The following is a 12,047-nucleotide window of genomic DNA, read 5'->3' as shown; positions in this document are numbered from 1 at the left end:
TAACCGTACCTACAAATTTATTTAACGCTTCGTCGTCTTCAGCCTATTAAACCGCAATCCAAATTTATTTCACATGCAAGAGTAAAGTCTTCTCAATATCAGGGAACACTGGTGCAGGTAATGAGAACAATAAGAAAAGAAATGTCCGACATACCGCGTTTAGTGGTCAAGGGAGCCATTATAAAAATCAGAGTAGGTAGGTGAAATTACCTCGGAAGTGAGCAAAATCACAACGTAAGGTCACAAGCCTGTTGAGCAGACACACAGGGTTAAGATATATTATCAGAACAACCGATTATTTCTCACAATGCAGCGAACAATAGATTGTGGAAAGATCTAGTAAAAGATCTATGACCGAGAAAAATTATAAGTTCTGAAATACATGGAAATGCATATGACTCAATAACTCGTGAGATTAGAATTGCATTTTATTAAACACAAAACAGCTTAGATAGTTACTAAATAAATTAATTTGCTGGTAATTGGCAAGCGGCTAATTAAAGTTATCTGACAAAATATTTAGTTTTGTTATTATAGAAAAGCATTCTTTTTAAATCAACATTGCAGTTAGCTTTCCTCTGTTAGATGTTATTTCAACTTGTTTAGTAAGGATTTAAAAAAGTGGTAGTTTATAGTCTAGTAACGGCTAAGGATTTTTTTTCCATTTACAGACGATGTGTAATGTTATCATCCATGAAGCAATTGCCGTTAACAAATTCTCAATTTTGCCTTTGGTTCAACATTGGAACGAATTAATGTCTATTTTTCCAAAATATAAAACGGATAATATAAGTAGTCGAAAGTATTTCCGGTTTTTAAAAAGCCATTGATGTTTCCACTCCTTTCTCCCTATTACCTTGACATAGTAAATGAAGATAGTTTAGATTATGTACCATGGCCTACACAACGCTGTCCACTGTAAACAAATTACTTAAACCTACATAATTGATAATTTTGTTTATTTATTGTAAATGTTAATAACATTGATATATGAACGTATGCATATACGTACATTGAAATCTTAAATTTGATTATTTTGATGAAAAACCAGATATTAAAAAAAGTATCAACTAGTTTGAATTAGTGTAATAATTCATAATCCAGTGTTCAATTGAAAACACGAAGACAATTATTTTTAACCAGACCTTGAGTTAAATCATCATCTTTCAGATTAAAAAACACAAAAAAACCATCAATATAATCCGAAGTTAGCGCCTAAGGTAGACTTTTCTGCAATATTTTCTTCACGTTAAATTATAAACTGTGATCTAAACTACTAAATGCGTTTTCATTGACATGTAATCGTTTCAAGAAAACAATCAATTGTGAAATATTATGTGTAAAAAAAGGGTAATGTTTTCGTAGGGGATCCCGCTCGTGACTGAAATCTGCATTTATAATCCCACGTAAATTTATCCATGCCCACTTAATTAAAGGAAAAATAGAGATTTTCGCAATTATGCCCCAAAGCACTTAGAGAGTAGTGCAAAAAAACATTATTTTAAGATTCTCCATCAAGGAGTTCCAGATTCTTCAAGAAGCTATTCCGGGGGTATATCTGTGCTGAAGGCAATCCAGCTACTTTTTGTGCTTCTATCATATCGGCAACTTAAGAAATTACACGAGATGACAGTTATTTAGTAGTATATAAAAAATGTCAATTTTTGTTTTGCGACTGCGATCAAAGTCCCATAAAAAAATTTGAATTCAATGGAATTTAAAAATTTACTTAATTTTTGTGAACTCACTGGAAACACACTGCATAAATTCGGGCCCTAATAGTATACTATTTTAATTTATGTAAGAGGCTCGTTATACTCAATATTGTTTTACTTGAATCTACGCATTCGTATATTCTGACAATCACACATTGCGCTAATAATTTATTACTCATAAATATCGCAACGCTCTTTGAATTTAACACTAATTTCGCATGTTTATTACAAACTAAATTTCTAAAAGTAGAGACAATGCGTTAACCATATTAATATACAGAAAAGTGTAAGATTGACGTGATTGCTTTTAGGGAGTAGGTTAACTTAGAGAGCACAAACAACTATTTATGAAAATATTGTGCATGTTTTCTCATTAATATAGCTTAATTATATCAGCTTAATTTTGCAACTAAACATTGTGTAAGTAAGGAATTGAAGTCAATAAAGGTAACATTAAAAAGAAAATTAATACTTGCCACCACTTAGGAATTACCGGCTACAGAAAGTAGAAAGAATACGAGCCTGAAATCTGCCTTTCTTGGTCTTTTCGCAGTAAAACTTCCGAATCAACATATAAAACACTCAACATCCCATTTCGGGGAGTGTTTTGAAAAAACTTTACAATTAAGGCACAAATGCACTGAATATGGGATCTTAATGTAAAAAAAGCATACGCAACTACTTCAGCTGTATAAAACAACCAGAAGGTAAATCCCTGCCATTTACGCATAGTAGTATTATTTGTCACATTTGTGATAAATATAAACACTCTCCTTGACAAATAATTATTTTTCCATTTTTCAAGATCACGCACAATTGAACTTTTAAGCAGCACCTTCGATGTATGTTCTAAAATCTCCACAAACCTTGGTGTCGCACATGGTTTTACGGTACTTTTTTCCTTTTTTAATTAAATCGGAACTGAAGTGGCTGGCCTCCGGAAGCAGAACAAGGTTCATGTTGGTTATTGGCGAAACAATCACTCGCATAAAGCAGTTTTACCATTTATGATCAAGATGATATGGGGTCAATTCAAAGTTCTTTTAATTAATCAAGTATTTAAAAAATTGCAGGCCTGATTTGGTGTTAACAAGATAAAAATTTAATTTATAACAAACATACATAAAATAATACTCTTTTTGGGTTAAATTGATCGTCGATCACTGTTTATATATTATTGTTGCTGCATATTTCCAAATTGTCGATTACGGCTATGGGAACTGAGACATTGTGACTTGAGTGTTTAACTCAATATTGCATTCGAATATTGATCAAATCGATTCAAACATGACGCTGTTTTTCTCGAAGTTTCTCAAGCCCCATTTGTGCCAGAATTTATTTAGACATCGTTGGATAGAGAATTGAAAATTCGATTCAGTCATTGTCATAAGAACTTGAGTGAGTAAATTCTAGTAGTTTTGAACCAGAAAGCCAAATTAGTATATCAGACACTTAGGTGTAAGTTTATATGAAAATTTCATGTTTTCCGTCCCGTTTTTGCTCGTTGCTCGGAAGCAAAATGAGCAAAAACGGTAATTTTTTCATCATTCCAGAGAGAACTAAATGACCTTTTTTTAGAACGTGAACCATCGATCAGGAAATGTTAGCAGTTTTTTCAAAAAAGTGTTGATTCAAGAAGTTTTAGATTTGAGTGTTTTTTTGAGTTGCAAAGTCGACTCAAACATGACGCTGCTTTTTTCGAAATTTCTGAAGCCCAATTTGAGCCACAGAATTCGTTTAGGCATCGTTAGAGAATTAAAAATTCGACCAGTCGTAACAACATGAGTGAAGAAATTCGAATAGTTTTAACCCAGAAAGCGAAATTTGAATATCAGACACTTAGGTGCAAGATTATATCAAAATTTCATGTTTTGCGTCCCGTTTTTGCTCGTTGCTCGGAAGCAAAATAAGCAAGAACGCTACTTTTTATATCATTCCAGAGATAATTAAATGGCCTTTTTAGAAAGTGAAATATGTTTAAGGCAAAGTTGGTAGTTTCGCAAAAAAGTCGTGATTCAAGAAGTTTTAGATGTGCGTGTTTTTACGAGTTTTTTAGCAAGTTCCAGACAGCAAATGTAGACAATAATTGAAACAAATTTAAGGTTTCAAGACAGCAAAGACCTAAAAGAATCTAATGTTTCCCAATTATGAGTTTATATGGATTTTAAATCTGATTATGGCGCTGTTGCCTCGCCGAAACGTTATGAAATAAACGATACACAAATTTTTATTTCACACTTTGTCTGAAACCCAGGAAGGAAAAGAACATAATTGAAGAATATGCAAAGAAAACGTTACATATATATATTATTAAACCGTACAGGAGAACCTTCCAATAGTAAAAAACATTCAGTATCTCAATTTAATTGAAAATTTAGTTAAAGTTAAAATAATTTAAATTAATTTGATTTTGCAACACAACTTTGTTTTCGATATTAGTTCAAAGGCTAACATTAAACCGATCAGAGGCAGTGGAAAATAAGTTTAATTAATAATCGTTTTTTTGATTTATTTGTCTTCATATTTATACTATAAATTAAATATTTACACCTCAATTAACTTACAGCTAGTTACTGCTGACCATATAAATCGAAAGATATTGACCGCAAGATTTAGTAATTATGTATGCAAAACATATAGTAAATCGTCAAAATCCTTGTGTTCACTCAACTATGGAAAGAAATGCAGGAAATAACAATACTCGATTTCAAGTAACAATGTCATGATTATAGAATAATTTCGACGTGTTGTTAATGAAATATCTCCGTGTAAACGTGTTTTGTTGTGCGTTTTAAGTGTACATGCATGTGTACAGGGTTATTAAAAATTGAAATAATTCCTCCCGAGTCGCTAGTAGGATGAGTACCAAAGCACATACAAGCGATATTTTAAAATTTTCCTTGCAATTTAAAACTAAATGCAATTTAAACAAACTACCAATTTTGCTTAATGGCTTTCTCTTACTTGGGGAATGTGCATAAACACGTTTTTAGCTACCATAAGATAAATTGATCGAAATTGCGTTTTGCGGAAAGTGTATTTTTAAATTCTTGGCCCACAAGGCTTGAACAGTGTTAATTGTAGACTATGAGTGATGGAAGAACCGAAAGACTTGAATGGTCTACGCGATAACTAAATATCCTGTTTATTTCATTCCAGACCAAATGGAGTTAAAGTGGAACGAAAATCTCGAAATTGTAACTTCCGACGCTAAAGAAAAGCGATTCTTTTATAACATTTTACACAGAATTGCCTTGAACTGGATCTTAGAAAGATCTAAAAATGGGTCTACAATTCCGGAAAATTATTCATTATTATGACTGAACGTGTTATGACGATTCAACTATAAAAAAGTAAATAAAACGCATAGCATAATGCAGATGAAGTACATTTTTTTGGTAACATTGTTATTTTCACCACATTGAATTTGGGAAAGGTTTACTGTTTAAAACATACTATAAAATAAATAATAGTTCTCATAGTCTAGTTAGGCAGTTATTTTATACACGACTTGCGTTTGAGTTTGATGTTTTATATTGTTGCTTGTTTGAGCTTTGCACGATCTATTAATGCGCATGTTACTATTTAAAAAAATTATTGAATGGATCTGGTAAACTATTCTTACCGATTTAAAAAATATAAATTTTTTTGAATAAAAACGTGGGTCTGCGTTGGAAAAGTTACGTCCCCACACCAATTATTTCATATGATTTTTTGCTTTAAATGTTTCAATTGGAAAAGAAGAGAGTAGATCAATGAATTATTAAGCCTAAACAGTACATCATCATCCCAATTAAAGTTCTCGGTCGGAATAGGGTCAAGATTATCCACTTTGTTCAAGTACCTGCGTATTATTATCGACTTATTGGGTTTGCCTTATTTAGTCATTTAATATCTTTTAAGAGCTTTGCAGACGGGATTGGTTCAATGCATTTTGATTTGTCAATCTTTTCCACCTTTACGCTGAAGGTCTTATAAGAAATAAAATAAGATCAGGTATTCAGTAATTAAATATTCGAATAATATATGTATAGGTATTGAAGTGATAAATTATTTTTTCATGCGTTACCATTTGAATTCAATTTACCTAAGTATGTATTAATCGATAGGTAACGCAGGCTTAAAGCTATCTATCTAATGTAATTAATTTGACCTACTTTGATAAAGTCATTGGGATTGAGACTAATTATTTTATGGCTTTATTTGAATAACGTAGCTTTTAATTCTGGCCGTTTTGGTTAAACACAAAAGCAGCGAACTAGTAATGTAATGTTATAGACAGATGCAAAATTTGATAATTGTCGTAAGTTGAGAGCCAACACAATTTCTTTCCAATACACCTCTCTAAAAGTATATTAGAGAGTTTTAATATATCATATGTAAATCGTATCGTATCGTATTTTGTGCTTAATTAAAAAATTTCAAGTTAAGTTGTATTATAAAAAGATCTCGTATGTATTTTTGTGCTTTATACCCCTTGCATAATATTAATGTTTTATTACATTCGAATTATAAGAACTCGTTCTTTGGTTATCTTGATATCTGGGTAAATGCCACTTTTCACACTTATGTGATTTACAACATTTTCCCGTGGATGGGAAAGGGGAAAAATGATGATCAGTCGATTATCAAACTATATATTTTTTCAGTAAAAGATGCTCCTCGGGTCTTGTTGAAAATGTGAATAGTTTCCGAGGAATGATAATCAAGTCGACCGACTTTTCAACAAGCTTTGGTACTTTACACTGTTACATTTTAATAAAACGACTGAAAATCGCTTGAACTCCGCTTGCTGTAATTATGTATGACAATTTCGTACTTTTTTTGTGTGTAGAATATACGCTTTTAACAAAATTGCAAAATTTAACTGTTCTGGTATAATAATCCTTAATAAATGTTTTTCTATAAGTACTTCTAGGTCGGAAGTTAACCATTTTCTGCGACGAAACAAAATTCTGCCCCAAACAGAGCTGCATGAGCTAAATTTTTTCTTAATTGTAATACTTGCAATAATTTGTATTGCTCCGATTGTCTAGTCTCTAGACAAAATTTATTGTATTAAACTTAAATTTGTTTTACAACGCTTGTGATTCTATTATTCGTTGGCAGATTTTAATCGAAGATTCTGGTAATACCAGAAGTCCTAAATACCCGTATTTTGGATGGAATGACGGGTGAACTAAACTGAATCGTTTTAAATATTTCCATTAAAATTATATTATAGAAATGTAAAAGATAATTTGCTATAAATCCTCCGTTACTGGAATTGCCGTGCGGAATATTTCACTAGTTTAACGTACCTATATTTACATAATATTATGCTGATTATATTATATATAAACCATTATTTACACTTTGCAATTGCAATTAAATAAATTATTTTGGCTTATGGGAATCTTTGATAAAAATAGAAAATATACATAATTAGAAGTCCATCTAATTGAAATCATTTCTATTATGTCAATTTTTTGTACATCTAAATAAATATTTCTAATAATCATAAAAAGTATTCATTTGAATTTTTAGGTAAAGGTATTTACCTTGCCGTTAAGTTCGCACCAATTGACGTCATGAGCCAAAGAATGCATTTGGAACATCAATGCTGTTAAACGGTTTTTTTTTTCGTTTTTATCGTAAGTCCTGATATCTGAAGTTCGTTCATAAAACTTTCGTATATTTCTTCGACAATCTCAGTTACAAATTACTGTATTATACAGTAATTAACAAGTCGTAAAAAAGCAAGATTTCGCTTCTTATCAGGCATATATGTTATGCAGATTACCAGATGGAAAAGACAAAGACAGTTTAGAAACATGCAACAATAACCTGAAACTGCAAACGTAAACATTTATGTTTTGTAGGTTAATAATGGAAAAGCTTTCCACGTAAACAAACATTTTTTATTGTTTTTTATATAAAATATAGACATGGTGTTGAAAAAAACAAAAGGGTATCAAGATATTGATGGAAATTTAACACTGCCAATAAGCAAAGGACTTGTAGATCCAGATACTACAGTGCCACAAGAAATTGAAATGGCCTCTGTCTCAGTAGTACCTGATGGTAAGATTTTACTTCTTATTTCGTTTAAAATGCTATAAACATGATGAAGCTATTGATGTGTGTAACCCTTTACCAAGCCAAAAGGTTGAGATATTAATAAAGGCCTTTAACCCTGATTGTTTTCAGGGGCGGATTAACGGAGGGGCTACGGCCTTGAGAGGGCCCCGCGAACTCTGAGTAGTCAAAAAAGTCCATATTCAGTTTAGGTCCGGGCTCCGTAAAGCTTTAATCCGCTCCTGAATGTTCTTCGTCAGGACTTGTACTCGCAATAGCTCAAGTATGTTTATTATCAGTTTTCACGCTTTACATGAGGATTTTAGCCGCCAAAATGCAAAAGTTTATGTATACGGAATCGCGCTATTATTTTTCTTCTTCTAAAGGTAGAAATTTTGGATATCTAAGATATAACTTATTGAAAAGTGACAAAACAATTACAAATGATTATAAAATTAATGTTTTAAACGGAGGCAAACGCTTATATATGTAAATGTGGTTTATTTACTTTCTCAGAAGTAGATATTTGGAATCGTTTTCGAATTATGATTATTTTAAATTTTGGTCGCATGCACATCTCACTCATTAAGTACTTACAAACCGAATTTTATAAATTGCTTTTTCTACTCAATCATTATTTGTGATGTTCTATTATGCTCTATTGCAATATGCAAATCAGGTATTTTATTGGTTAAAATTAAGGGTTTCGAATTGTTATTTAACAATTCACGTTATTAAACAACTTAATTGGTAATAAATTGTTAAATCAGTTCTACAAAAAAACCGTTATTGAAAATATCCAATCACGACGTGGCCAATACTTCTTGACCAAATGAAGAACTTAACTGTAATCCGTAGACTGGAAGATTATCCACCTGTTGACAAAATTGTTGTTTTTAGCGAAACACGAAGAAAAATTGACTGAAAAGCTAAGCGAAATATTAACGTAATTAAAACGGGATTAAAACGAATAATCACGTCTTATTGACGGCTTCTAAAAACCTTCCAGGTCACATGTAAAAATTTGCGAACAATATGACCTGTTAATCACGCAAACTGCCTGTGTGTTGGCTATGCTAAAATTCTGGAATTAATGTAATTTGCGAAATTCTGGCACAGCATCTGAGAGCCTTTCTTAGTTTGTCAAAATAATAGTCAGAGAAGAAATTCTGACGGTCAATTCAATCATTGTTGTTGTAAATTGGTCAATTTTTAGATACTTTAAACCACTATGTAAAAAAACTCAGTTTAAATGGTTGTTTCTTGCTGCACTTATATCTGGCATATCTGAAAATGGCTTGTTTTTTCTAAACATAATGACGAAAAACAAACTTTGTTGAGACCTGCATAAAATATTTCAATATGTACAATACGCCGTTAGTAATTGAACCCGTCGTAATGCTTTTTTAGATACGTTTACAGTAACCCAGGCTGTGAACGCGTTAGGGTTTGGCTGGTTTCAAGTAAAACTGTCTCTATGGACAGGACTTTGTTGGATGGCCGACAGTATGGAGATGACAATATTGTCTATATTATCACCCGCATTACACTGCACTTGGCATATTACAAGGTAAATTACAGGTCTATGCATATGTTGTCTAACTGTACAGTCAGCGCAATGCAAGGGCATGCACGATGTTGGTGACTAACTTAAGATTTCAAAAAGTCAGCTAAGAGCAGATCAAAATACACTCTATTCTTCATTACATTGGAGCATTAGGAAAGTTTAATACGCATCTTTGAGAACTGAACTCAACATCTAATATTTCTCCCGCACTTTCCAATTAGCCCCTTGTTGCAACGAAGCTCATTTTGAATTCCCTATATATCTAGAAGCCTTCCTTCCCGTAGTTTAAAAAATACTTTTAAGGTATCAACAAGCTCTCACTACGACGATAGTTTTTCTTGGCATGATGCTTTCATCGACGTTTTGGGGCAACCTGAGTGACCGTTATGGAAGAAAGCATGCAAGTATTGTGCTTTTCATTGGTTGGACCATTTGTTTAGGTTTGTTTTATCTCATTGTAGGCATTAAGTTTATGCGCTGTTTTGTTATTCTACTATGGACTATTAAGTTCTATAGCGCCTAGCTTTATGTGGATGCTTTTATTGAGAGGTCTAGTTGGATTTGCAATAGGTTGCACCCCGCAGTCGTAAGTACATTATTGTCACATTAATTAGGTAGTATAGGCTTGCAAGGATTGTAATTAACGTTTTGAGCTTGCTTTGTTTACTAGATGTTTTTTTTATTTTGAAAATGTTTTTAATGTTGGTTTGAAATGGGAAATATTTATGTGCTGAAATCGATTCCGAAAAGTTTTTCAATGAAAGAATAGTATAGAAGTAATAATCGGAACGGGATGGGCAAAATCTGAAGGAGGACAAGACTGCTCGGTCCAATCGAAAGGTTGTTTTACGGTTGTTTAAGTCTTGCGTTGTCCATCAAAACATCGCCTCGTCAGTTCGCTAATTCTGGTCGGTTTTCGGATATGGCAGCTTTAAATTAATTCCGATAATTGCAATATTTGGAATATTTGCTGTTGATGACGGAGATCATCTTTACAGTGCCACCCAATTCACTAATTCATTCGGACTAAAATTTGGTCTTCTAATAATAAAACGTCGCTTTTGCTTGAACCAAGTAAGTTTTCGATGCACTTATTGATACGAAATCAGGATCTTGTCCTAAGGGCTAAAGCTCTTTAATGAAGGTTTTCTTTCATTTCATTCATCTTTGTCAATTGGTCTGAAAGCCAGACTTAAGACTAAATTTGAATGTAGCGTCATCCTGGAAAGGTAGTGATATCCAGATAAGGCTGCATGTTTATATAAAAAATAAGCAGCTGGAGTAACTCACTACGGAATGGAACTTCACTATTTTCTTACTGACTTACAGACGCGATTTCTGCCGTCGCCTCCACAGCCGTCTTAATAAAAACCGTGCTAATAAGTGCTAATAAAAATCAATTAAACCTATTTAGAAGCATCAAATCGTTCAAAAATTGTCAATTTAAATTTTTTGCAATATTAGGACGATTCCAAAGATTTTAGCAATTTTTTAAATGATAATAAGAAAGTAGTGTGAAAATAAATATACCACGAAATTTGATTATTAAATTTGCAGTCAGTAATTTCGTAAAATTTTGTCTGAATGCATCAATACGATTATATTTCCAGTAAAGACATTTTTAATCGTCAAGTTAGCAGTTTAAACAAAGTGTCTTAATTTGATATGTACAAATTTAAATGTTGATGCGCCAGGACAGGACGCAACACTAAAATTGTACTACATTTTAATTAAATGTAATTGTATATACTTTCCTGACTGTGTTTCAATTCCAAATCAAATTCATTCCGGGGTTTCAGTCATTTATTGTATTTGTTTCGGTGTTTTTTTCCACCATCATCAGTTTTTGTAAAATAACAGATAGTTAAAAAATTTTGTCATTAATTTAAAAAACAACCACAGTTCGTCAACAGCCTCATCATATCACACATTAAAATACATCACCATTGCAATACTTTAAAACATACACAAAACGAATAAAATACTGTTTATATTGATTTCTTTTACTTTCAGCTATTTTTTTGCATTCTGAGGATATTATTTTTGGCTTACAAAATTCTTCAATATACCGGGTGTTAGTTAATATTTTATGTTTATTTCATTTAATTAATGTATGACATACTGAGCTAAGATTGTCGGTATCCGATCTGAAATTCATAGCATTGTTATGTTTTTTAATCTGTATGATTTTATGGACTTTTCTCTTATTATAGTTACTCTCGTTAATCAGTATTTTTGTGTTATCAAAATCAAAATTATGCAACCTCTGTTGTACATGCTGTGCTAATGTTGTACCATTTTCGTTATTTTTTCTTAGACTTTTTCTTATTCTTATGTTCGTATATTCTTTTCTTTAGATATTGTCCTGTTTGACCATTGATAACACAAAAATACTGATTAACGAGAGTAATTATAATAAGAGAAGAGTTCATGAAATGATACAGATTAAAAAACAACAATGCTATGAATTTCAGATCGGATACCGACAATCTTAGCTCAGTATATCATACATTAATTAAATCAAATAAACATAAAATATTAACTAACACCCGGTATGTTGAAGATTTTTGCAAACCAAAAATAATATCCTCAGAATGCAAAGAAAAATAGCTGAAGTATTGCAATTGTGATGTATTTTAATGTGTGATATGATGAGGCTGTTGACGAACTGTGGTTGTTTTTTAAATTAATGACAAATTTTTTTAACT

General features: G+C 31.9%; 1 protein-coding gene across 1 annotated transcript in view; it reads left to right on the top strand.

The window, feature by feature from the left end:
• Window positions 1-7,225: 7,225 nt before the first annotated feature.
• The window catches only part of LOC109540538 (synaptic vesicle 2-related protein), an 8,380-nt gene continuing 3,558 nt past the window's right edge, over window positions 7,226-12,047 (top strand). Inside the window, exons 1-4 of the mRNA XM_048667212.1 lie at window positions 7,226-7,778; window positions 9,183-9,342; window positions 9,643-9,739; window positions 9,801-9,925. Of these exons, the coding sequence (XP_048523169.1) occupies window positions 7,643-7,778; window positions 9,183-9,342; window positions 9,643-9,739; window positions 9,801-9,925 (518 nt within the window). The 5' untranslated portion in view covers window positions 7,226-7,642. The remainder of the gene's footprint in view (window positions 7,779-9,182; window positions 9,343-9,642; window positions 9,740-9,800; window positions 9,926-12,047) is intronic.

This window comes from Dendroctonus ponderosae, unplaced genomic scaffold, assembly GCF_020466585.1.
Source record: "Dendroctonus ponderosae isolate FM_Combo_2020 unplaced genomic scaffold, Dpon_F_20191213v2 Dpon_F_20191213_6, whole genome shotgun sequence".
NCBI lineage: Eukaryota > Metazoa > Arthropoda > Insecta > Coleoptera > Curculionidae > Dendroctonus > Dendroctonus ponderosae.
This window is presented reverse-complemented; position numbering and strand designations above follow the sequence as displayed.